The following is a 24,350-nucleotide window of genomic DNA, read 5'->3' on the forward strand; positions in this document are numbered from 1 at the left end:
GACCTAACCTTATCACTACTCTATCGAGGTTAGGTTTGATACATACTGGGTACCGTTGTGGTCTACTCATACTATATTTTTTTATATCTTTTTGTGCAGATTCAAGTACGTCATACCAGCCTAGGCATCCATGAGTTGAGCTTATTAGTTTCTGCTAGACGAGATATAAAGAACATAACCAATACATGGAACAAGGGAATACCGGACCATATCTGCTTTTGCGCCATGACAATCTCACTCGAATTACAGGATCCTACACATATTAGTACAATATACCGGGGTCTCCGGCCAGAACCACACGTGCAAGTTTCCCTGCATGTAGCTCGTCTGTGCTTTTCGAGGCGCTGCCTGTGACTTAGCATGGGAGAAGGGGGCGGAACTGCACACTTTCGTGTTCAGAGCATTATTTTGAAGGAGAGAAAGCGTGGTAGACTTCAAGGTATACCTATCGGCGTTCGCAGGCCTCGGAGTCACCCTGTATCTTAGTTTCTATCGCATACTCCTATTATACATACTGATGTATTAGGGATGTTTCAGTATACTCGGGTAGAGCTTATGACTCGGTCCCATAAGATTTTGGGTGTTATTTTTAGCTGTATTGTGGAGTCCTTTTTATGATAGCTATTGGTTTAATTGGAAGTTTATTACAATTTCCGTTAATTCTTTATGTATGTTAGGTTTACCTAATATTAAAGATTAGGTGCCTTCACGATATCCTACGGAGGTGGATTGAGGTCGTGACAATTTTACGCTGCAGTTAGCTTGTTCATACATGCTTAGACTTTCAACTCACTGTTTTCTATGGCTTGCATATACTACATGATAGAAGGGAACTATTGGGTAAGCTTAGAGATATGGAGACCAGACACTAAGGGCCTTGACCTGGAATGAGGGACTTCAATGCACTCCTAGAAGTTGAGGATGCAATGTATGGTACTATGGTTTAGGACTCTGAAACCAGAGATTTCAGCAATTTATGGAAGAATCTAGAATGGCTAAATTACAAATAGTAGAAAGAACATTCACATAGACTAATATCCATGTCTTCAACAATAGACTTGGCTTTAGTTAATATAGACTGGATGAACTCTATTCCTCCTACATAGGTGCATGTACTAAATTCATATTTTTCAGATCATTCTCCTTTGAACATTGAATTGGGGAGGCATAGGAGGAAAACACCAATATCTTTCAGGTTCTTGAATTGACTCGCAGAACATCCTAAATTTGGAAAGGTGGTAGATGAGAGCTGGAGGAGGACTTCTAATACTGAAATGTACATGAAAGGAGTTTGGCTAAAGTTAAAGAATACCAAACAAAACTCTGAATATAAAGGAATTCACAAGATTAACAGACAAAATTAAAAGTATCAGAAGTAACCTGCAAACATTGCAACAGCATATAAGCAACTACGATCAAACCTCTGAAAAATTTGAAGTAGAGAAAGAGTTAACATTAAGACTTGAAAAATGAGATCTAATAGAGAAAAACAGCTACAAGCACAAAACGAGAGCGTAGTGGCTCAAATTAGGTAACTCAAATTCAGCTTCTTTTTTATAGCATAAAGAATAGGAGAGCATAGAATCAGATAAAGTCACGTGTTGCAAAATCGGGTTATCTAATTCAGTCGAAAAGGGGATAAAGGATGAGATTCTTGGGTTCTACAATAATTTACTTGGGCTTGCAAGTTCCTCATTACCTACTATGCAGTTAAATATTATTAAGAAGGGCCATCTACTGACCAGGGCTTTGGCAATTTTTAGAGGTGATTGATGATCTTAAAGCTCCAGGGGATGATGGTTTCAGTTCTTTCTTCTTCAAAAGACCTGGCCCATTAATTGGTGATGAGGTAATTGATGCTGGTTTGAACTTCTTTTATACTAATAAGCTACTATACCGCCCAATTAACTGAATGTCGACCACCTTCCAAAGTTAAAAACCTCATCATTTAAACAATATAGACCCATTTTTTGTTGTTCAGACTGTTTATAAATCATATTCGAAATGCTCACAACTAAACTACATGGGGTTATTAATAGTCTAACTGATAGTAATTAGGCTGCCTTTGTATCTGGAGAGGTCATAATGGATAATATTATCCTTATCCATGCATTAGTAAAAGGATATGTGAGGAAGTGGTGTCACTTAGATGCTTGCTCAAAATTGACATTCAAAAAGCCCGTGACTATTATGAAATATAGCTCAAAGTAATAATATAGAACAAGGAAAAACAAGTTAAGAGATATAGAGATATAGAGAGGAGAGATTTTTATTTCTTCTTCAATTGTGTGTTCTTTCCATCTATTACAACGCCTTTATATAGGCATGAAAAATGAAGAAATATGTCATTGAATATGTCATTAAGCATGTGAGAGGAAGATCATGGAGAAAAATAGACATCCACCATAATTTCTTATAACACCCTCCTTGGATGTCTATAGATAATGTGCCTTGTTAAAACCTTAATAGGAAAAAAAAAATCCTAGTGAAGGAAAAATAGTACACATATTTAGAAATACACTTTTTGGTTGCCTCATTAAAAACCTTACAAGAAAAACGTAGTGGGACAAAATTTGTAAGGAAAAAAGAGTACACCGCGTATTAACTCCCCCTGATGAGAGGATCAATTCACATCCTTTAGCCTTCGCTTCCCAATCTTGTACACTAGTTTCTTGAAGGTTGACGTCGGTAGAGATTTGGTGAACAAATCAGCCATATTATCAGTTGAACGGATCTGCTGCACATTGATATCACCATTCTTTTGAAAATCATGTGTAAAAAATAACTTTGGTAAAATGTGCTTTGTACTATTTCCTTTTATGAATCCTCCCTTCAATTGGGCTATGCATGCTGCATTGTCTTCATACAAAATTGTGAGTAGTTTGTCACACTTCAAACCACATTTGTCTCGAATAAGGTGTATTATAGACCTCAACCATACACATTCTCGACTTGCTTCATGAATAGCAATTATCTCAGTATGATTAGATGAAGTAGCCACGATTGATTGCTTAGTCGATCGCCAAGATATTGCAGTGCCCCCACATGTAAACATATAAACTATTTGAGATAGAGCATTGTGTGGGTCAGATAAATACCCAGCATCAACATAACCAACAAGATCGGACTTCAATCATTGCCATAAAATAAACTCATATCGGTAGTCCCTTTTAGATAACGTAATATGTGTTTAATTCCATTCCAATGCCTCCAGGTAGGAACAAAGCTATATCTTGCTAAGACATTAATTGAAAAGTTATATGAGGCCTTGTAGTATTAGCAAGATACATTAGTGCACCAATTGCACTAAGATATGATACTTCAGCACCAAGAAGTTCTTCATTCTTTTCTTGAGGTCGGAACGGGTCTTTATTCACATCAAGTGATCGAACAATCATCGGAGTACTTAATGGATGTGCTCCATCCATGTAAAACCGTTTCAATACCTTTTCTATGTAGGCGGATTGATGAAAAAAAGTCTCATTTTCTAAATGTTCAATTTGCAAACAAAGACATAATTTTGTCTTTCCGAGATCTTTCATCTCGAATTCCTTCTTTAAATAATCAATTGCCTTTTGGAGTTCTGTAGGAGTTCCAATAAGGTTTATGTCATCAACATATACAACAAGTACAACAAACTCCGATGTTATTTTCTTTATAAAAACACATGAACAAATGATATCATTTATATAACCTTCCTTTAATAAATACTCATTAAGGTGGTTATACCACATTCTTCATGATTGCTTTAGACCATACAAAAATCTTTTCAATTTGATTGAAAACATTTCTCGGGACTTTGAATTATATGCGTCAGGCATTTTAAAACCCTCGGAAATTTTCATGTATATCTCATTATCAAGTGATCCGTAAAGGTAGGCTGTAACCACATTCATTAAATGCATGTCAAGCTTTTCATGGACAGCAAGACTAATGAGATAACGGAACGTTATAGCATCCATAACATGAGAATACATCTCTTCATAATCGATACTAAACCTTTGTGAAAATCCTTGTGCAACAAGGTGTGCCTTATATCTTTGTACCTCATTTTTCTCATTCCCTTTTCTAGAATTTCGATCCTTAGAACCCAATGGTCCGCCACGCTTTAGGCGTGCTTTTGACTCATTAGCTATGACACTAGAAGATTTTCCAGCAGGGACATCAATATGGATTGGAACATTCTCTGCAGGGATATGTGATTTCATTATTCTTTTCAGATCCGTAAATGCGTCTGACATTTGATTTGTTATTTTCTGCAAATGAATAATCTTTTACACCTCTTTTTCACAAATAGAGGCACATGGATCAAGATGAGACAAATGATGGATTTTTTCACAAAATTTTTCGTTTGATTTCACCAATTTCTTCCCCTAATTTTGGGATAAATGCCTCATCAAATCGACAATCCGCAAATCTAGCAGTGAACAAATCTCCGTTAATATTTCGAGGTAGCGAATAATGGAGGGCGATTCAAACCCAACATATATTCCTAGCTTTCTTTGGAGACCCATCTTGGTGCGATATGGCTTTGCTACAGGCACATATACTGTGCACTCAAAAATTCTTAAATGGGATATATTAGGTTCATGACCCAAAATTAATTGCAACGGGGAATATTTATGATAATTTGTCGGTCTAAGACGAACTAGCGTTGCAACATGAAAAATGGCATGACCCCAAACAGAAGTGGGTAATCTCGTTTTCATGAGTAATGGTCTTGCTATCAATTGCACACATTTAATCAAAGACTCTGCAAGGCCATTTTGAGTGTGAACATGAGCTACGTGATGTTCTACTTTTATCCCAATTGATAAGCAATAATCATGAAATGTTTGGGATGAAAACTCAGCAGCATTATGAAGTCAAATAGACTTAATTGAATTATCGAAAAACTGTTCCTGTAATCGAATTATTTGTGCCATTAATTTTGCATACGCCAGGTTGCGAGATAACAAAAGGCACACATGAGACCATCTAGAAGATGCATCTATTAAGACCATAAAATATCTAAACGACCCACTAGGTGAGTAAATAGGTCCACAAATATCCCCTTGTATACATTTTAAGAACGCAGGGGACTCAATCCCAACCTTTGTTAGTGATGGTCTAATAATTAACCTGCCTTGATAACAAGAAGTGCAAGGAAATTCATTATTTAAAAGAATCTTTCAATTCTTTAATGGATGTCCATTTGAGTTTTCTATAATTCGTCTCATCATAATTGATCCAGGATGTCCCAATCGATCATGCCAAAGTACAAAAGTATTGGAATCAGTAACCTTTTGGTTTACGTTAGAATGTGCCTCAATTTCACTAATTCTTGTCCAATACATGCCACAAGAAAAAGATAGGAACTTCTCAATAACTCTTTTCTGGCTAGAGACATTCATGGTAATAATGGGATATTCGAGATTATTCTCATCTATTATCTCAATATAAAATTCATTTCGGCGGACATCTTTAAAACTCAACAAATTCCTCTTGGACTTGGAGGAGAATATTGCATTCTTTATGATAAGTATTGTTCCATTAAGCAGAGTTATAGTAGCTCTTCCAGAGCCTTCAATTAGATTACTACTACCAGAAATTATAGTAACATTTGCCTTACACATACTTAAATGAGAGAAATATTTCTTCTCTTTGAATATTGTATGTGTCGTACATGAATCAATTAAGCAAATATTTTTACAATTGAACTTTGATCCAAGTTTGCTTTGAGAGATATCGATATTTGTTTCCCATGGTTTGACATACAAAAAGAAGTATATGAATAAATATTACTATTTTTAGAGGGAAAAAATAAAATAAAGTTAAACCAATGATTCAATAGTGACCTTTTAATGCAATTTCGAACAAATTTTAATTATGATACAAATAATTACGTAGCAAAAATAATACAGTTATAAGTACATTGAACATATGACAACTACAACAAAATTATTTACATGTATAAATTATTTATATTTTCCTACACATTGCATGAAAAAGAATTGATCCGTGTAAGAAAAGAACATACTTAGCTGCTTCTCTTTTCTTTATTTCTAATATTTTATCCATGTACGTGAAAAAATTGAGGTACAGATGTACTAGATTTTGTTTTTAAAGGAAGATGGGAATTGAGGGTCAAGTTAGAAAAGTTGTTCCAGGTTGCTTGTAAACTTTTTCTTAAAGAGAATTAAAGTAACGAAAATAAAAATCAAAAGTGTTAAAAGATCCCTTAAACTAGGATACTAATTAACTAGATATTACCCCTCATTTGTAAGATTTGTGAAACATTGAATCTTCATTTAATTTTTTTTTCGGAAATACATATATTTGTAAGAACTACATAAGCAGTATTATTAAGTGCAATAAAAATTACATGATGTTTATTCATTAGCTACTACGAATAGGCAAATATAAAAATCAAACTACTCAATCATCTTTAACCACGAATCCATCACCGATTAAGTGGTTTATTTTTTCATCAGGATACTAAAAGAAATCTGTCATATCCAAGTGGGTGATGCCAAATTCATTGTCATGGACAAAATTATCTCCAAGGCCTTTATTCTTTAGAGATGCTTGATAAAGCTCAACCAAATATTTTGGTATGCGACAAATATTTTTCCAATGCCCTTTTCCACCGCAATGATAACATTCAGTTTCTGAACTCTTTGCTTTTGGCTTCTCATCTTTCCCTTTCCACTTTTGGAAGTTATGTTTCTTTGGGGAATGATTAACACTAGAAAAATTTCTTCCTTGTCCATGGCCACGACCATGGCTATGAACAGGGCCACGACCTTTTCCACACTTAGCATAATGAGAATACACTTCATCCACTTTAGGCAATGGTGTAGACCCACTGGATCGATTTTCGTGATTTCTCATAAGCAAGTCGTTGTTTCGTTCAGCCACAAGGAGAAGAGAATTCAACTCAGAGTACTTCTTGAAACCTTTCTCTCGATACTGCTGTTGCAAATCCATATTGAAGGCATGAAACGTTGTGAACGTTTTTTCAAGCATATCATAGTTAGTGGTATTATCTACACAGAGTTTCAATTTAGAAGTAATTCTGAACATCGCAGAATTATATTCAGAAACAGACTTAAAGTCTTGGAGCCTCAGATGAGCCCAATCATATCGTGCTTGTAGAAGAGTGACCAACTTTAAGTTGTCATATCTTTCCTTTAAGCCATTCCACAAAACAAGTGGATCTTTGAATGTGAGATATTTTATTTTCAACCCTTTATTAAGGTGATGGCACAAGAAAATCAAAGCCTTAGCACAATATTGGGTAGATGCTTTATTTCTATCTTTAACGGCGTCTCCAAGACTCATTGCATCTAAATGTATTTCAGCATCCAACACCAATGTCATATAGTTCTAGTCTGAAATATCAAGGGCAACAAACTTTCTTTTCATAATATCAGTTATAATTAAAAGAGGAGAAAAATTATACCTTAGTCTTCTCAAAGAGCTTCTTGAGACGGTAGAGTCTCGTGCTGATAACGCGTTATGAAATATAGCTTAAAGTAACAATATAGAACAAGGAAAAACAAGCTAAGAGATATAGAAAGAAACAAATGAGAGATTCTTATTTCTTCTTCAATTGTGTGTTCTTTCCATCTATTACAATGTCTTTATATATGCATGAAAAATAAAGAAATGTGTCATTGAATATGTCATTAAGCATTTGAGAGCAAGATCATGGAGGAAGATAGACATCCACTATAATTTCTTATAACAGTGACTTTATAGAATAAGTTTTCCTTGAATAAATTCCAAATGCTCCGAACTTGCTAGAGATATTTGTTTAGTGGATCATGATTCGTGAGTCAACTATCTCATATTCTATAGTAATTAATTGTAATTCAATTGTCCCTTTTTCTACTAAAATAGGAGTGAGACAGGGTGATCCCTGTCACCATTTTTGTTTGTGCTAGTCATGAAATAGCTTAGTAGAATACAAAATACGTTGAAATATAAACCAAATTTCAACTTTAATACAAGGCATGCTAAATAGAATACAATTCGGCTAGGATTTGTTGATGACCTATTGTTGTTTTATAGGGGAAATGGTGTTTGTTAAGCTTCTTTTTAAATAAATTCAGTAGTTTTCTTTGGCATCTGACTTGGTAGTAAATCAAGGGAAGAGTTCACTCTATTTTGGTGGTGTGCCAAATGTTGTCCTTCAGGATATAATCCGGGCACCAGGATTCTCTATTGGATCCCTTCCTTTTAGGTATTCAGGGGTCCCCTGAGCTTAAAAAGATTGTCTATATGGCTATCAATCACTAATAGATAAGATGATAGAGAGAGTAACCTCTTGCACTGCTAAGTTCTTATCTTATGCAGGCGACTACAACTCATTAGAAGTGTTCTTATTGTTATTCAACAAATTTGCATCAAATATTGTTCACTATTGAACAAGTATGCAGGAAATTTCTACGGAATAGTAACACTAAATATTTCAAGAAGTCTTTAGTAGCATAGGATAAGCTTTGCCTACCATAATGAACTATCGAGTCATACTAAGTCAGTCTCAATAACCTATATCGAGTCATAAATGAACTACCGAGGTGTAACTACACGATTTATAACGCACCCTTCATATCCATATACATGCCTCTTGGTCACAATAACTGCTTGTTGCCCAACCCGATAACGGTCAAAATGCCCTAACTTAAATAGATCCATGTTTCAAGCCTTTACAATACTGCTAATGATGTAAAAAACCTGTAAAAACTCATAACCACCCATCATATTAATAAATTATGGATTTCTCTCGTCCGGCAAGAATCATTGCTTGTTTTGAGCTGCCCGATAGCATTCATTTTCATAACATATCTTATCCAAATGTGATAGTACAAATTCTAGGTCCATTAACTTCTTCTCATCCAGTACAAATTACTCGATCAACAACTCATACAAAATTTCACCTAAAACCTCAAACGACATAGTTTGTGCACCATATAATTAACAACTCAAATATGTCAAATCTGTAGAAAAGCAACTTACAACTCAATGACTCCTCGAACATGTGATATTATTTTTCAATAAGTCTCTGAGTATCTATACAACTTAATTTATTTGTTTTTTCTGAAACGATTAATAAAACTCAACCCATCTTAGCTCGTGCACTAAAACTACCTGACATAATTGCCATAGTCACATGGTGAGCCGTTACTCTATCAAATATGATGAAATTAGTTCCTTATGCAATATACAACCTTCTAGATGATGTAAAATCCTTCAATATGGTATATACATAGTAAATGTTATACTATATAAGCAAATCTAATCCAGTGTAAAATATACATTCTCAATAGACTTACCAGCCGATACTCAAACTAATTTAAAATCTTTTGGTAACGATCTGATAGGTTGTACTAAGTTCTAGCTTTATATTTAGTATTTTGAGGTTTTGAATAGCCTAATTTGATAATTTATGACTTGCGTGCGTGGTCGTTTTGATTTTCAGAAAGTTTTGAATGTGATTTTTCATAAAAAATCTTATTTTGAACTAAAAGTTGTTAGAGTTGACCACAATCAATAATATTAGTAAATGATATTGAATCGGTATTTTAATAATTATGGTAGGTTCATATGATGATTTTGGACTTGTACGCATGTTTGGTTGGGGTCTCGAGTGACCCGAGGCCGTTTTGACGCTTACTATGAAAAGTTAAAAAAATGAGTTTATGAACTTTGAAAATCTTTGAGTTTTGATGCTTGATTCTTGATTGTAGATATTATTTTGGGTATTTTGACCTTAACTAGTGAGTTCGTATGAGGTTTATATACTTGTGTGGATATTAGGAATGGGGCCAGAGTGGCTCGGGTGAGTTTAAGATTGGTTTCAAACTGATTTTATACAGTTGGGATTTGCTGGTGTTGCAGATATCACATTTGTAATGGTCTACTAAAAATACGAGGTTCACATTTGCAAAACCTACCTCCCATTTTCGATGAGGGGCTGGGAAGGGCAAGCTTCACAATTGCAAAGCTGGTGCCGCATTTGCGACTCTCGCATTTGCGATGAAGGTGTCACATTTGCGACTACTGAGCCTCAGATGCCACTTCATAATTGCAACCATGTGGTTTACAATTAGGATATCTGCAGCTCGGTGAAAATAGGGGATTTCGGGATGAGCTGATTTATTCCATTTTTTAGACCTAGACTTCACCTAGAGGTAATTTTAGAGAGCAATTTCTTTCCAACTTCAATGGTTAGCAACTTTAACTTATTTTGATTAATTTTCATTGCTTTTCATATAATTTCGTCCACAGATCTATATTTTCATAGAGTAAAAATAAGATTTTTGAATAGAAACTTAGGATTTGAGATTTTAGAGAGTTAGACCTCGATTTGAGGTTAGATCTCGAAACAAAACACATATTTGGACTCGAGGGCGAATGGACAATCGGGATTTTATCATAATTTTAGACTTTGACCAAGTGGGCCGTTGTTGATTTTTTGTTGACTTTTTCAAATATATTAAAGATCGAACCTTTTTAGTACTGGGTATTTTCTAAAACTTGTTTTAACTTATTTGAGTATTAGTTGGCTAGATTCAAATGGTTTGAAGGTTTGTACTAAAGGAAAGGCGGTAGTTGGAGGGGTGATTTGTGTCGGAAATAGGTAAGTGTCCTGGTTAACCTTGATTTGAGATAAATAGGATATAATTGGGTCTATTTGCTATTTGTTATATGTGTTGGGGGCGGCGTATGTGCAAGGTGATGAGTGTATATGTATTTGCTATGGGTTAAGCATGCGAGTAGAACTAGATTTATTTATAGTTCGTTATTTTATGTATTATTTCTTTCATGCTCTAATTAGATGGTGAAATTCTTTAACTGTTCTTATTTAAAATAATAGCTATGTTGATCTTGTTGTGATATTGGACATTAAGACTATTAAAATGATGATTTGTCTATTGGTACAAAAGTGATGATTATTTTTCATGTGGCGATTTATGTTCAATCACTCTTCTTGATATTGCTTGTGCTACCCACCTTGCTTGGTACTATTTTTATGTTTATGCTAAGTGAGAAAGAGTGAATTGTACAACGGTTGCTTCGTTCCTTGAGGATGAGTGATTATGCATGATTTGTGCATCCGTGCTGTGAGGTTGAGAGATATTGCACGACGACTATTTTCATGCGGTGATGATGAGTTATATATGTACGATGAGTGTTCTCGTGTAGCAAGGATTAGAGGTATATGCATGATGGGCATTTCATGCTTTTGGTATGATATCTTTTACTCCCTCATTGTTTAAGCGAATTTGTGAACTCAGCTATGTGGTAACACGGTTATCATCTTGTTCTTTTGGATTTGAGTTATGGAAAAATGATTGGTTGTGACTTTTTAGGACCATGTTGATTATTTCCTTTAGTTGATCATTTTAATATTTTCTCGCAAATTTCTCTTATTATCTCTCTTAATGTTGGTTTATCCGCTATCTTCTTGTTCATTCTCATGCTTATTTAATGCACAAATTTATATGTTGGTGTCTTGTCTTAACCTTGATGCTACCTCATTGCGTTTGGCACGACACTTACAGAGTACATTGGTCGGTTGTACTCATACTACACTTTTGTACTTTTTGTGCAGAGGACGGACTAACTTGTTTTGTAAGGAGATTCGAGCTAGTGCTGCACTCTCGTCCGCAGGCTTTAAAGTCACCTTTCTTTTTGTTTTGTTACTTTTTATTTATTCCAAACAGTGTATTTATTATTTAGATATTGTATTTAGTAATTATGTAGTAACTCAGTGACACTAGTTTTGGGAAGTTTTAGATGGATGTTTGGTTTTAGTCTTGTTCTATACAACTGAGTTTTATCTTTATTATGATATCATGTTGCTTCATGCATAGTTTTTTTCCTTTATTTCTATTAATTGTTGGCTTGCCTAGCAAGCGGTATTAGATGCTATCACGACCCTTTGGTAGGGATTTTGGGTCATGACAAGTTGGTATCATAGCACTAGGTTGCATAGGTCTCACGAGTCATGAGCAAGCTTGGTAGACTCTTGAGGATCAGTATGGAAACGTCTGTACTTATCTTTGATAGGCTATAAGGCTTTAGAAAACTTCACTTACATTCTTTATCTATCGTCCGACTTTGTTCTGTCCAAAAGTTTGAATAATTCTTCTCTTATTTTCTCACAGATGGTGAAGACATATGTTTCACCATAACAAATTAGGAGCCAGAGCACTAGGTCATAGCCGCTACGAGGGGTAAAGGTAGTGGTAGAGGCTAGGGTAGGGGCAGAGATGGATCCCAGCCCAGGACATGTGCAACAACACCTACAACTACTCACGCTCCTGCTAGGGCAGTGTTTATCGAGCCCCAAATTGACCCAAATGATGAGATTTCAACTCAGGTTGATCCAATGGGGTCAATACATGTCCTAAGGGATGTATTGCTACTCCAGTACTTTAGGACACTTTTGTCCGTATGGTTGGCCTTATAAAGAGTAAGGCTCAGACAGATGTGCTTCCTATGACACTGACCACTTCGCGGGCCGAGGGAAAAGCTCAGTCCCGCTACTTATACTATAGAGTAGATTGCTCATGAATGTCAGACCCCAGGAGTGTTACCAGTTGGGGTTGTTCAACCTATTGTTAGTTTGCAGCTTGAAGTTAGTCCCACGATGTCAGTTGATGAGTTGAAGATGATGGATAAGTTCCATAAGTTACCTCATTCTCACTTCAACAGTTTATCTTTAGAGGATTCCCAAGACTTCTTAGACAATTGTCATGCGATTCTACGCAATTTGGTACTAGTTTAGTTCAATGAAGTTGATTTCATTGTCTTTCAGATGTATGGTTCATCCAAGAGGTGGCGACAGACTTATGAGATGGGTAGGCCAACATGATCACCTCATCTTATATGGGCCTATTTTTCACAGTTGTTCTTGGTGAAATTCATTCCTCTTACTTAAAGAGATGAGCTACGCAGCCGTTTTGAGCGTCTTCAGTAGGGTGGTATGATGGTCACCTAGTATAAGATGAGGTTTGTGGATTTGTCTCACCATGCAGCTGTCATGATCCCTACAGAGAGAGAGAGAGAAGGTGCAGAGGTTCATAGAGGGTCTTGCCTATGGTATCAAGCTTTATATGTCGAGAAAGGATAAGACTGAGACTTCTTTCACCCAGGTAGTTGAGATCACTAGGAGGATTGAGCGCATTCGCAACCATGGGAGAGAGGCAACACCTAATAAGAGGCATCGTCAATTTGGTGGTTTAAGTGCTGCCTCATTTGGAGGCAGGGGTTATTTTGGTAGAGGCCATTTACTCATGCTGGTTCAGTCAACACTCCAGGTTTCTCATGGTACTTCAGGCAGACATAGTACTTATGGTTCTTACTCAAGGAAGCCATTATTCAGTGTATCTCAGGCTCATATTAGTGCACCACCGATACAAAGTTTTGTATGATGGCTAGTCGGGTCATCAAGGACAGCTTCAGACTCTACAACCCCGCGTTAGTAGGGAGGTTGTTATGAGTGTGGTGATACGAGGCACATCAAGGGGTTTTCCCCCGGGTTGCAGAATAGTATGCCACAACAGGATACTCATGCTATGATTTAGACACTGGTTGTTGTGCCACCCGCCTCTCCGGTTGTGGTAGGGGCCAGCTAGCTATAGGTGGAGGTCATCCAGCTAGGGGTTGTCCTAGAGGAGGAGGACAGGTTGGTGGGGCTTAGCACCGTTGTTATGCATTTTCTGGTATGCCCGAGGTAGAGTCGTCGGATGCAATCATCACAAGTATTATCTAAGTATGTCATAGAGATGCTTCAATATTGTTGTTACACCCCATATATTTTTGTACGTGAAAGTACGCCATAAATAAATTGATGAAAGCTCGAAAATGAGATGTTACATCTCGCATTTTTGTACGTTAAAGTTTTGTCAAATTTTAATTGACGTAAGCTCGGGAATGAGATTATTTTGGGATTATAAGTATTATGCTATTTCAAACAAGGGATAAGTAAATTCATGAAAGTGAGAGGGTAAGCAAATCGAAAAAAATGAGTTTCGTTGAAATTTGATAAGTTGGGATAAAATACGGTCCGAGATATAATACCCGGTATTTATGTACTAGTGCCATACAATGTACCACATGACCATAATAGTAAGGTATACAAAGTGTGTTAAAAGTGAGTAGTATTTTAAGTAATTTGAGATAATTCTTAATTATGTAAATAATTAGGTAATTATTGGATTAGTGGAAAATTAAATAGTTAAATAAGAAAATGAGTGGATAAGGATCCTTGTTGGGGCTGCCACTTGGCATTAAGCTAAGCCAAAGTGGCACCAATATGAATGATGAGTCATAAGACACAACATGCCTTGTTTACACGTGAAACATTCCTTGGATTTTGGTTTCTTTAGTGGTAATATAACTTGAAAAATTAGACCAGCCACATTATGGAATAACTTGGAGATTTAGTGGTAATATAACTTGGTTTGGATGATGAGTTATGGCATGCTTTCCACTTTAGAATTAGACCAGCAAGTTGGATGCCAAGTTAGCTAACGGATGGAATTCTCATTCTTAAAGCTTCAGCAAAGCTAATGTTGCAATAACAACAAAATTGATTCAAATATTTCATACGAAGTCTATCTAATGTTATCGCAACGTGAGATTTTGATTCTAAGGGAGTACCTTACAATCTTTCTCAAGAATATCATACAGATTCTTCCCTACTCCGATCTTGTCGATTACATGTTGTCGCAATTGATGTGTATTAGAGGGATTGCCAAGAGAACCGGCTCAGGTATGTTAAGGCTAAGCCCTTCCTTAATTTTGGCATGATCTCATAATTACATGTGTTTGATAATGAGGCATAAAGAGAAGTTCATACTCCCGAATTTATATACATTATCCTAGTCTCATAAATTACAGTATTCTCCTTATCGGAACTTCATACTTAATTGAGTATTGTCTTCTTCCAGTCAAGAGAGCAGAGAGCATATATATACAGTATTATAATATTTTCATTACCATCGAGCTATAATCGATGGGCAGGCCCCTATTGGAAAACCTCTGATCAGATGGTAAGTTATATACCGAGCCTATTGTGGTAGAGCACCTATGAGTGAGCCCAATTGGCCGAGATACAGAGCCTAGTATGGCCGAGCGCCTATGAGCGAGCCTACTACGACAGAGCAGTTATATATATCGAGCCTTATAAGGCCGAACAACTATTTTACTTACTATATTGAGAGAGTTGAGTCAATATCAACATGTGAGCATATCTTCAGATTATCTTTGACTCCTGGTTACTTTCAGTTATTATATTATCAGTTCAGTTTTAACTTTCAGTATATTGCCTTACATTCTCGGTACATTATTTCGTACTAACGTCCTTTTTCTAGGGGCGCTGCATTTCATACGTGCAGGTTTAGACAGACATATGGGTAGACCTCCTCATTAGGTATTGCCCGAGTTCAGCTTGATCGGTAAGCTCCATGCCCTTCGTAGTTGCCGGGTCTAGAGCTTTATGTACATATTGTGTATATATGTATATATGATATGAGTAGGTTGGACCCCTGTTTCGATAATAGTATATCCATCAGTATAGGCTTGTAGACATATCCTATCAGTTAGTGCAGTATTTTGAGCTTGTAGGCCTTTTATGTATATTTTGTTGGTCTGCCAGCTGTAGTAGTTATGACGGCCTTGTCGGCACAGCATTATATTGATGTTTAGTCAGCATTAGCAATTGTCTTGCAATGTGTCCCATGGCCAAAGTATGAAATTATATGTTCATAATCCCTTAGTCGCAAGTTGGTACGCAAGGATAGGTGAGGCACCGGGTGCCGGTCTCGCCCCCCAAGTTCGGGGTGTGACAATTGTTTGGTCCGGGTTCTACTTGTTCATACGTGTCTTCATATTTTACATCGTAGTTGAGTATTCCTTGTTATTTATTGATATTCTCATTTTTGTGTCTATACCGGTTGGGGATTCTATAGTAGTCAATTGCCTGTATCAGCCTTTTGTGGTCGCTATTAATGGTTTTGATATTGTAGTTGACCTTTTATTGTTGGATATGGTAGATTTTGAGGTTATTCTTGGTAATGATTTATTTCCCCATATCATGCTATCTTGAATTTTCATGCCAAGACTGTGACTTTAGCTATGCTGGGATTGCCTAGATTAGAGTGGAGAGGGACCCTTGGACATTCTACTAGTAGGGTGGTTTCATTCTTGAAGGCTCAACGCATGATTGAGAATGGGTGTTTAGCATATTTGGCTTACATTCGAGATTCTAGTATGAAGGTTCCTTCTATGAACTCAGTGTCAGTTGTGAGAGAGTTTTCGGACGTGTTTCCGGCTGATTTACCCGGCATACGCCTTATCAGGATATTGACTATTGCATTGATTTCGTACCAGACACTCAACCCATTTCTATTTCACCATAACATATGTCTCCAGCTGAGTTAAAGGAATTGAAGGAGCAGTTGTGGAATTTGCTTAATAAAGGATTCATTAGGCCGAGTGTTTCTCCTTGGCTATGTCGGTGTTATTTAGGAAGAATAAGGATGATTTTATGAGGAAGTGCATTGATTATCGACAGTTAAACAAGGTCACTATCATGAACAAGTATCCATCGCCTCGTATTGATGATTTGTTTGACCAACGTCAGGGTGCCAAAGTGTTCTCCAAGATTAATTTGAGATCTGGCCACCATCAGGTGAAGATTAGAATTGAATGTCCCAAAGACAACTTTTAAGACTCGTTATGGTCATTATGAGTTTTTTGTGATGTTATTTGGTTTGACTAATACTCTGGCAGCTTTCATAGATTTGAAGAACTCGGTGTTCAAGCCTTATTTGGATTCCTTAATGAGTGTGTTCATTGATGATATTCTAGTTTATTTTTATAGTGGAGAGGAGCATGAGCAGCACTTGTGAATTGTACTTCAAACTTTAAAGGGTCGTCAGATTTATGTCAATTCAAAGTAGTGGTTGGTTAATGAGACTCCTAGCTTAATTTAGATTGAAAACAAAACGGATTTCTATATTATAGTTATAATAATAGTAATGGTTTCATGCCAAGTTTTTGATGTGTGAGTTCTAGTTGGACTCAATTGCATTCCTAGGTCATGTTGTATTTAGTGATGGCATAAAGGTGGATCCTAAGAATATTGAGGTAGTTTAAAATAGGTCTAGACACACTTTAGCTATAGCGATCTGGAGTTTCCTAGGTTTGGCGTTCTACTATCGCTGCTTTATGGAGGGGTTTTCATCTATTGCAACACTATTGACCAAGTTGACTCAGAAGGGTGCTCCTTTAAGATGGTTTGGTGAGTGTGAGGAGAGCTATTAAGAGCTCAAGGTTTCTTTGATTACAACTCTAGTTGTAACGACCCGGCCGGTCACTTTGAGAATTTAAGTCTCGTCCAGCGGCATAAGGCCCTGAGTAGCTTCATATTATGTGTATTGACTTGCGTGCGTGGTTGAATTCAGTTACCGGATGATTCGGAGTAATTTGGGACACTTAGTCCCTAAAACAGAAGCTTAAGTTTTAAGATTTTGACTGTAGTTGGAACTATGTGAAGACGACTTCGGAATAGAGTTACGTCAGTTCCATTAGCTCCACTGGGTGATTTTGGACTTAGGAGCGTATCCGGACTGTGAATTCGAGGTCTGTAGCTGATTTAGGCTTGAAATAGCGAAAGTCAAATTTTTAGAGATTTGGACCGGAAGTGGACTTTTTGATATCGGGGTCGGAATACGATTCCGAGAGTTGGAACAACTCCATTATGTTATTTGGGACTTGCCTGCAAAATTTGACGTCATTCCGGGTTGATTTGATAGGTTTCGAAATGGGTTCTAGAAGTTGGAAGATTTAAAAATTTATAAGTTCGATTCATGGTGCGATTCGTAGTTGCGACATTGTTTGATGTGATTTTAGACCTCGAGTGAGTCCATATTAGGGTATGGAACTTGTTGGTATGCTTGGACGAGGTCCCGGGGGCCTCGGGTGTGTTTCAGACGAGTTTTAAATGTTTTTATGGTTTTGAACAGGTCTGGTTCTGGTGTTTTTGCACCTGCGATGCTTGGAGCGCAGGTGCGGCTCCGCTTCTGCATGAGCTTGGTCGCTTCTGCGATCATTGAGTCCTAGGAGCTTGCTCGCTTCTGCGGAAGCTTGCACGCAGGTGCGAAGGCCGCTTTTGCGGTTCCTCAATCGCATCTGCAAAGAAGCTCGCTTCTACATTCCCCCATTTCGCTTCTGCGGTGCCGCAGGTGCCGCTGTAAATCCGCAGATACGGTTCCAGGTCTGGCCAGCTGAGTTCACAGATGCGAATTCTTTCTCGCAAATGCTAGTGCGCAGGTGCGTCTCCTAGTCCGCATATGCGGAAATCCTGGCAGAAACATTAAGTCGAGGGTTTGGCCATTTTTTTTCATATTTTGAGTTTTAGACTTCGGTTTTGGGAGCTTCCTTGTGGGTTTTTCAAGCAAATCGGTTGGGTAAGTGTTCTTCAACTAGAATTTATTTATTTCCATGAATCTATCTTTAATTTTATCATTTAATTTGTATTTTGAGTTGAGGAAAAGGGTGGTTTTTGAAGAAATATTTCAAAATAAAAAATCACGATTTGAGGGACGAAATGGTATCGGAATTTGATGATTTTAGTATGGTTAGACTCATGAGTGAATGTGTGTTCGTATTTTGCAATTTTTACCCGATTCCGAGACGTGGACCCGGGTCGACTTTTTAGGACGGATTTCAGAATTTTTGTTAAAATATTAATTTCACTAATTAGATGAGTCTATTATGGTTGTATTCATGATATGCAATTTGCGTTTGGCTAGATTTGGACCATTCGGAGTCTGATAATTGAGGAAAGGGCATTCTTACGGACTGATTGAGCTTGGTTCGAGGTAAGTATCTTGCCTAACCTTGTGTGGGGGATTTTTCCCTTAGGATTTGAGTCTTCTATGTTGATTGTAGTCCATGTACGCGAGGGGACGAGTGTGTGCTTGGACTTATTTGTGAAAAGTTGGCCTTTTAAGATTCTTAGGTCCTTATATTCATTGAATATGAAGTTGTTCTTGATTTGATTAAGTTCCTATTAACTAGTTTCACCTCTACATGCTTTAATTAGAATTAATTATTTTCAGGATTTACTCTTATTTCCTATTTGACTCTTATTTGACTTAGCTGAAGATTTTACCTCCTCTGTTGTTATGCTATCTTTTCATAACTGCTTATCTTTATTTGGAATTATTATTATCTCATCCTATAATTTGTTCAATCTTCATTGAGGTTATGATTATCTTTCCGCTGCTTATCCTTAATTGAATTGTTGAATATTCTTCGAAATTTCCTCAACCTTAAAAGAAGTTTTAAATATCCTACATCTTAGTCGACTTGTTTTATTTAGATTTATTTGACTCATGTTAGCTTTCCCTGTTGTTGAAATGTATATTGTGGGACCGTTTTTACATATTAGTTTTTCCCTTGTGGAGCTGTTCTTTTTACGCCTAGCATTCTTTACTGTGGTTATTCCTTGTGAATTGGTTCTACCGTTCCTTGTGACTTAAAGTTCTTGAATTGATTTACTTGGCGTACTTTGTATTATTGTCATTGTTGCTGTTGTACTTGTTGTGGTGATGCACGAGGCTTCTGCCGTGCGGTTGTTATTATTGTGATGCACGAGGTTTCTGCCATGCAGTTGTTATTATGGGGTTGAACGAGGTTTCTGTTATGCTATTGTTACTATTGATAATTGTACATGCGGCGTGACAAGGCGGGATATGTATATATATATATATATATATATATATATATATATATGGGTTGCGCATGTGGCGAGACAAGGTGGGAACATTGTTATGCACGTGTGGTGAGACAAGGCGGGCATTTATGTTACTATTGCACACATGGCGAGACAAGGTGGGTTGTGTCAGGGATTGATTTGTGATTGAGTTGTGATGGCCTAGGGGAATTCTTGTTGTTGATATTATGTAGTGGTACGCTTGCCTGTGTGAGCTTTATCGTGTGAAAGCTGTGAGAAAATATTCTATGTGTTGTCCGTTCTTTTTCCTTATACCTATTTGCTGGTATGGACTATGTTAGGACACTTGCACAAGCATACACGTAGTTAAGCACCCTTATCGGATAAGAGGTTTTCTTGATATTGTTGAGCATAGATGCTCACCATTGTTTACTTGCCTTCTATGGGAGAATGGCTCTATTGGCACGTGAGTCGTCAATGCGGTTATGAGATGTTATGAGGGAACATGATGCCAAGTGTTAGGGTTTAGGTATCGAGACCCATGAGTTGTGATTTGTCCAAGGTTCGGTACCTCGTGGAATTGTTGACTAAAACCTTATGTAAAAACGGTTGTAGTTTCTGAGTTATTATTTGTCCTTGTTATATTTGTGATTCCGGATTTATGTTGTGTTCCATTAACTTTTCTATGTCATTTTTATGATATATCACTGATACTTGTTGTTTCTTTTCTTATTGCCATTACGGTATTGTGAGCCATATTGCATAGTCTTTATATAGACATCATATTTCTGTTTTTCATATACTCATACATGTTCAGTTTATTAGACCAGTGGGTGTCTTGACTGTTCCTCGTAACTACTTCACCGAGGTTAGTCTTGATACTTACTGGACACTGCTGTGGTGTGCTCATTCTACACTTCTGCACATTATTTGTGCAGATCTAGGTATTTGTTCGTTAGTAGCTGTGATGGTCGTTGTTGTGGAGACTCAAGGTAAACCTGTTGCTGCGTTCGCAAGCTTCGGAGTCACCTTTAAGTTTTCATTTTGCACTGTTTATTCATATTTCTCGACAGTTGTATTTAGAAGTTTTTTAGCAAACACTCTGTAGAGCTTATGACTTGTACTACCGGTTTTGAGAATTATAAATTTTAAGAGATTCTATTTCAAATTGTTAGATGCTATTAAATAATATTGTTGTTTCAATAAATGTTAGGCTTACCTAGTCCCTAAGACTAGGTGCCATCACGATACCTAAACGGAGGAAAAATTGGGTCGTGACACCAGTGCTGGTGTTGCCCACAGTTTTGGGGCTTCACACATTAGGCTTGGTGCAATATAGATGTAGGATGGTAGGGTGATTTCCTATGTGTCTCGTCAGTTGAAGACCTATGATAAGAACTATCCTAAGCATGATTTGGAGTTGGCAGCTATTGTACACACACTCATGATTTGGAGGCACTATTTGTACAGTGTGTTATGTGAGGTTTACACTGATCGTCGGAGTCTCCAACATTTGTTCAAGCAAAATGATTTGAATTTGAGGCAGCGAAGATGGTTGGAGTTATTAAAAGACTATGATACCACTATCTTGTATCATCCGGGCAAGGCAAATATTGTAATTGATGTCTTGGGTAGAAAAGCGAAGAATACAGGTAGTTTGGCATTTATACCAGTGGTGGAGAGGCTATTAGATATGGTTGTTCAGGCATTGGCTAACAGATTTGTGAGATTGGATATTTATAAGCCTAGTAGGATTCTTGCTTGCATTGTGGCATAGACATCATTGGTGTAGCGCATTAAGGCTCGCCAGTATGATGATCCCCATTAGTTGGTGTTGAAAGACACGGCGTAGCGGGGTTGAGCACAAAAGATTCTGATTGAAGATGATGGTGTTATGCTGCTTCAAGGTCGGATTTGTGTTCTAAATATGGATGGTTTGAGAGAGTTTATTCTTGAAGAGGCTCATAGGTCACGACATTCTATTCATCCGAGTGTCATGAAGATGCATCGTGACTTAGGTGGTTTGATCAGAGGTTGGTCATACCGGAGTGAAAGTGGTATCTCATTATTATAGACTTTGTGGTAGGCTTACCATATACTTTGAGGAAGTTTGATATTGTTTGGATCATTGCAGATAGATTGAACAAATCTGCGTGTTTCATTCATTTTGGAACATGGCACTCAGCTCACTTTGCACTATTAGAGTGCTGTTTAGTGTGAGTTGGGCATGCAGGTAGAGTTGAGCATTGTATTCCACCCTCAAACGGATGGCTAATCCGATCAGACTATCCAAATCCTTAAAGATATGTTGAGGGTCTATGTTATTGATATTGGAGGCTAGTGGAACAAATTTTTACAATTGGAGAAATATACCCACAACAACAGCTGCTAGTCAGTATTCAGATAGCGCCATATGTGACTTTATATGGTAGGCGGTTCGACTCTCCTACTGGTTGGTTTGATCCTAGTGAGGCTAGGATGTTTGGTATGGATTTGGTTCGTGATACCTTAGACAAGGTGAAGTTGATTTAGCATCGCCTTAGGACAATGCAGAGTAGGTAGAAGAGTTATATGACAAGAAGGTCTATGATGTAGCTTATATGGAGGGCAAGGAGGTAATTTTTAAAGTTTCATCTATGAAGGGCGTGATATGTTTTTGGATGAAGGGCAAGTTATGCCCGAGGTTTATTGACTCGTTTGAGGTATTAGAGAGAGTTGTGAAGATTTCTTATATGCTTGTGTTGCCTTCCAACTTTGTAGGGGAGTATTTGGTATTTTCTGTTTCTATGCTTCGGAAGTATCATGAAGATAAGTCGCATTTGTTAAACTTTACTACAATGCAGCGTGATGAGAATTTGACTTATGAAGAAGTCTTGGTATCCATTGAAAATCGACAAGCTAGAAAGTTGAGATCTAAGGATATTTCTTCTGCGAAAGTGATTTAAAAAGATCAGCCAACCGAGGAGGTTACTTGGGAGTCCGAGTCCGATATGGGGAGTAGATATCCACATCTTTCTACCAGTTCAGGTACATTTCTATATCTGTTCTAGGGCGAACATTTCTTTTAGAGGTAGTGAATGTAATGACCCGATAAGTCATTTTGAGTTCTAGATTTCCGTTTCGTATTTTGAGACTTTGAATAGCCTAATTTGATAATTTATAATTTTCGTGCATGGTACATTTTGATTTTCAAAAAATTTAAATGTGAATTTTTAAAGAAAATTTGATTTTAATACTTAGAAGCTTTTAGAGTTGACCACAGTAACCAATCTTAGTAAAATACCTCATATCGGTATTTTGACAATTTTGGCAGGTTTGTATGATGATTATGGACTTGTACGCATGTTTGGATGGGGTCCCTGGTGACCTGAGGCCGTTTTAGCAGTTATTGTGGGAAGTTGGATAAATGAGTTCTTGAACTTTGAAAATCTTTGGGTTTTAATGCTTGATTCTTGATTGTAGATGTTATTTTGGATGTTTTGAGCTTACAAGCAAGTTCGTATGAGGTTTATATACTTGTGTAGATGTTTGGAATGGGGCCTGAGAGGCTCGGGTGAGTTTCAGATTGATTTCAGAATGATTTGTAGAGTTAAGATTTGTTGGTGGTGCAGATATTGCTTTTGCAATAGTGTGCTCGTAAATGCGAGGTTCGCATTTGCAAAACTTGCCTTGCATTTTTGTTGGGGGAATGAGAAGGGTCAGCTTCGTAATTCCATAGCTGGTGTCACATTTGCAATGAGGGTGCCGCGCTTTGCGACTTCTAAGCATTTGAGGCAATTTCGCAATTGCGTTCATGTGGTTCGCAATTGGGAGCTGCACAATTGCAAACAAGAGCCTACAATTGTGATATCTGCAGCTGGGTGTAAATAAGGAATTTCGGGATTAGCTCATTTTATTCTATTTCTAGGACTTCACCTAGAGGCGATTTTGGAGAGTAATTTCTTCCCAAATTCAATGGTTAGCAACTTTAACTTATTTTTGATTAATTCTCTTTACTTTCCATAGAAATTCATATATAGATCTAGATTTTCATAGAGTAAAAATAGGATTTCTGGGTGGAAACTTAGGATTTGATATTTTCGAGATTTAGACCTCAATTTGTGATCGGATCTCGAAACAAAATACATATTTGGACTCGGGGGTGGATGAATAATTAGGATTTGGTTCGGATTTGGAATTTTGACCAAATGGTAACTTGTTGACTTTTTGTTGACTTTTTAAAATATATTAGAGATTAAACTTTTTTTATTCTACGGTAGTTTCTAAAGCTTGTTATGATTTATTTGAGTATTATTTGGCTAGATTCAAGTGGTTTGGAGGCTTGTGCTAAAGGAAAGGCGGAATTAGAGGGTTGATTTGTGTGAGAAAGAGGTTAATCTTGATTTGAGAAAATTAGGATGTAATTGGATATTTTCTATGTGCCATAAGTGAACGAAGGTCAACCCTAGTCACGTAGACGCCAATAGTGACCAAACAAGAAGTCTACCATAATAGAATCCTTAACAAGTATAGACACATAAAAAGGAGTCTCTATAGAATCATGAGACATATCCAAATATGAAGCAATGTAGGATGATACATACAAAAAAGTAGAACCAAGATTAAATAA

General features: G+C 37.0%; 1 protein-coding gene across 1 annotated transcript; it reads right to left on the reverse strand.

Moving 5' to 3' along the window:
• Positions 1 to 6,477: 6,477 nt before the first annotated feature.
• Positions 6,478 to 6,969, reverse strand: LOC104090019 (uncharacterized). The gene has a single exon (XM_009595051.1). It carries the CDS (start codon positions 6,967 to 6,969, stop codon positions 6,478 to 6,480), a length of 492 nt encoding a protein of 163 aa, XP_009593346.1.
• Between the last annotated feature and the right edge of the window lie 17,381 nt (positions 6,970 to 24,350).

Source organism: Nicotiana tomentosiformis, chromosome 9 (assembly GCF_000390325.3).
Source record: "Nicotiana tomentosiformis chromosome 9, ASM39032v3, whole genome shotgun sequence".
In the NCBI taxonomy this organism is placed as follows: Eukaryota; Viridiplantae; Streptophyta; class Magnoliopsida; order Solanales; family Solanaceae; genus Nicotiana; species Nicotiana tomentosiformis.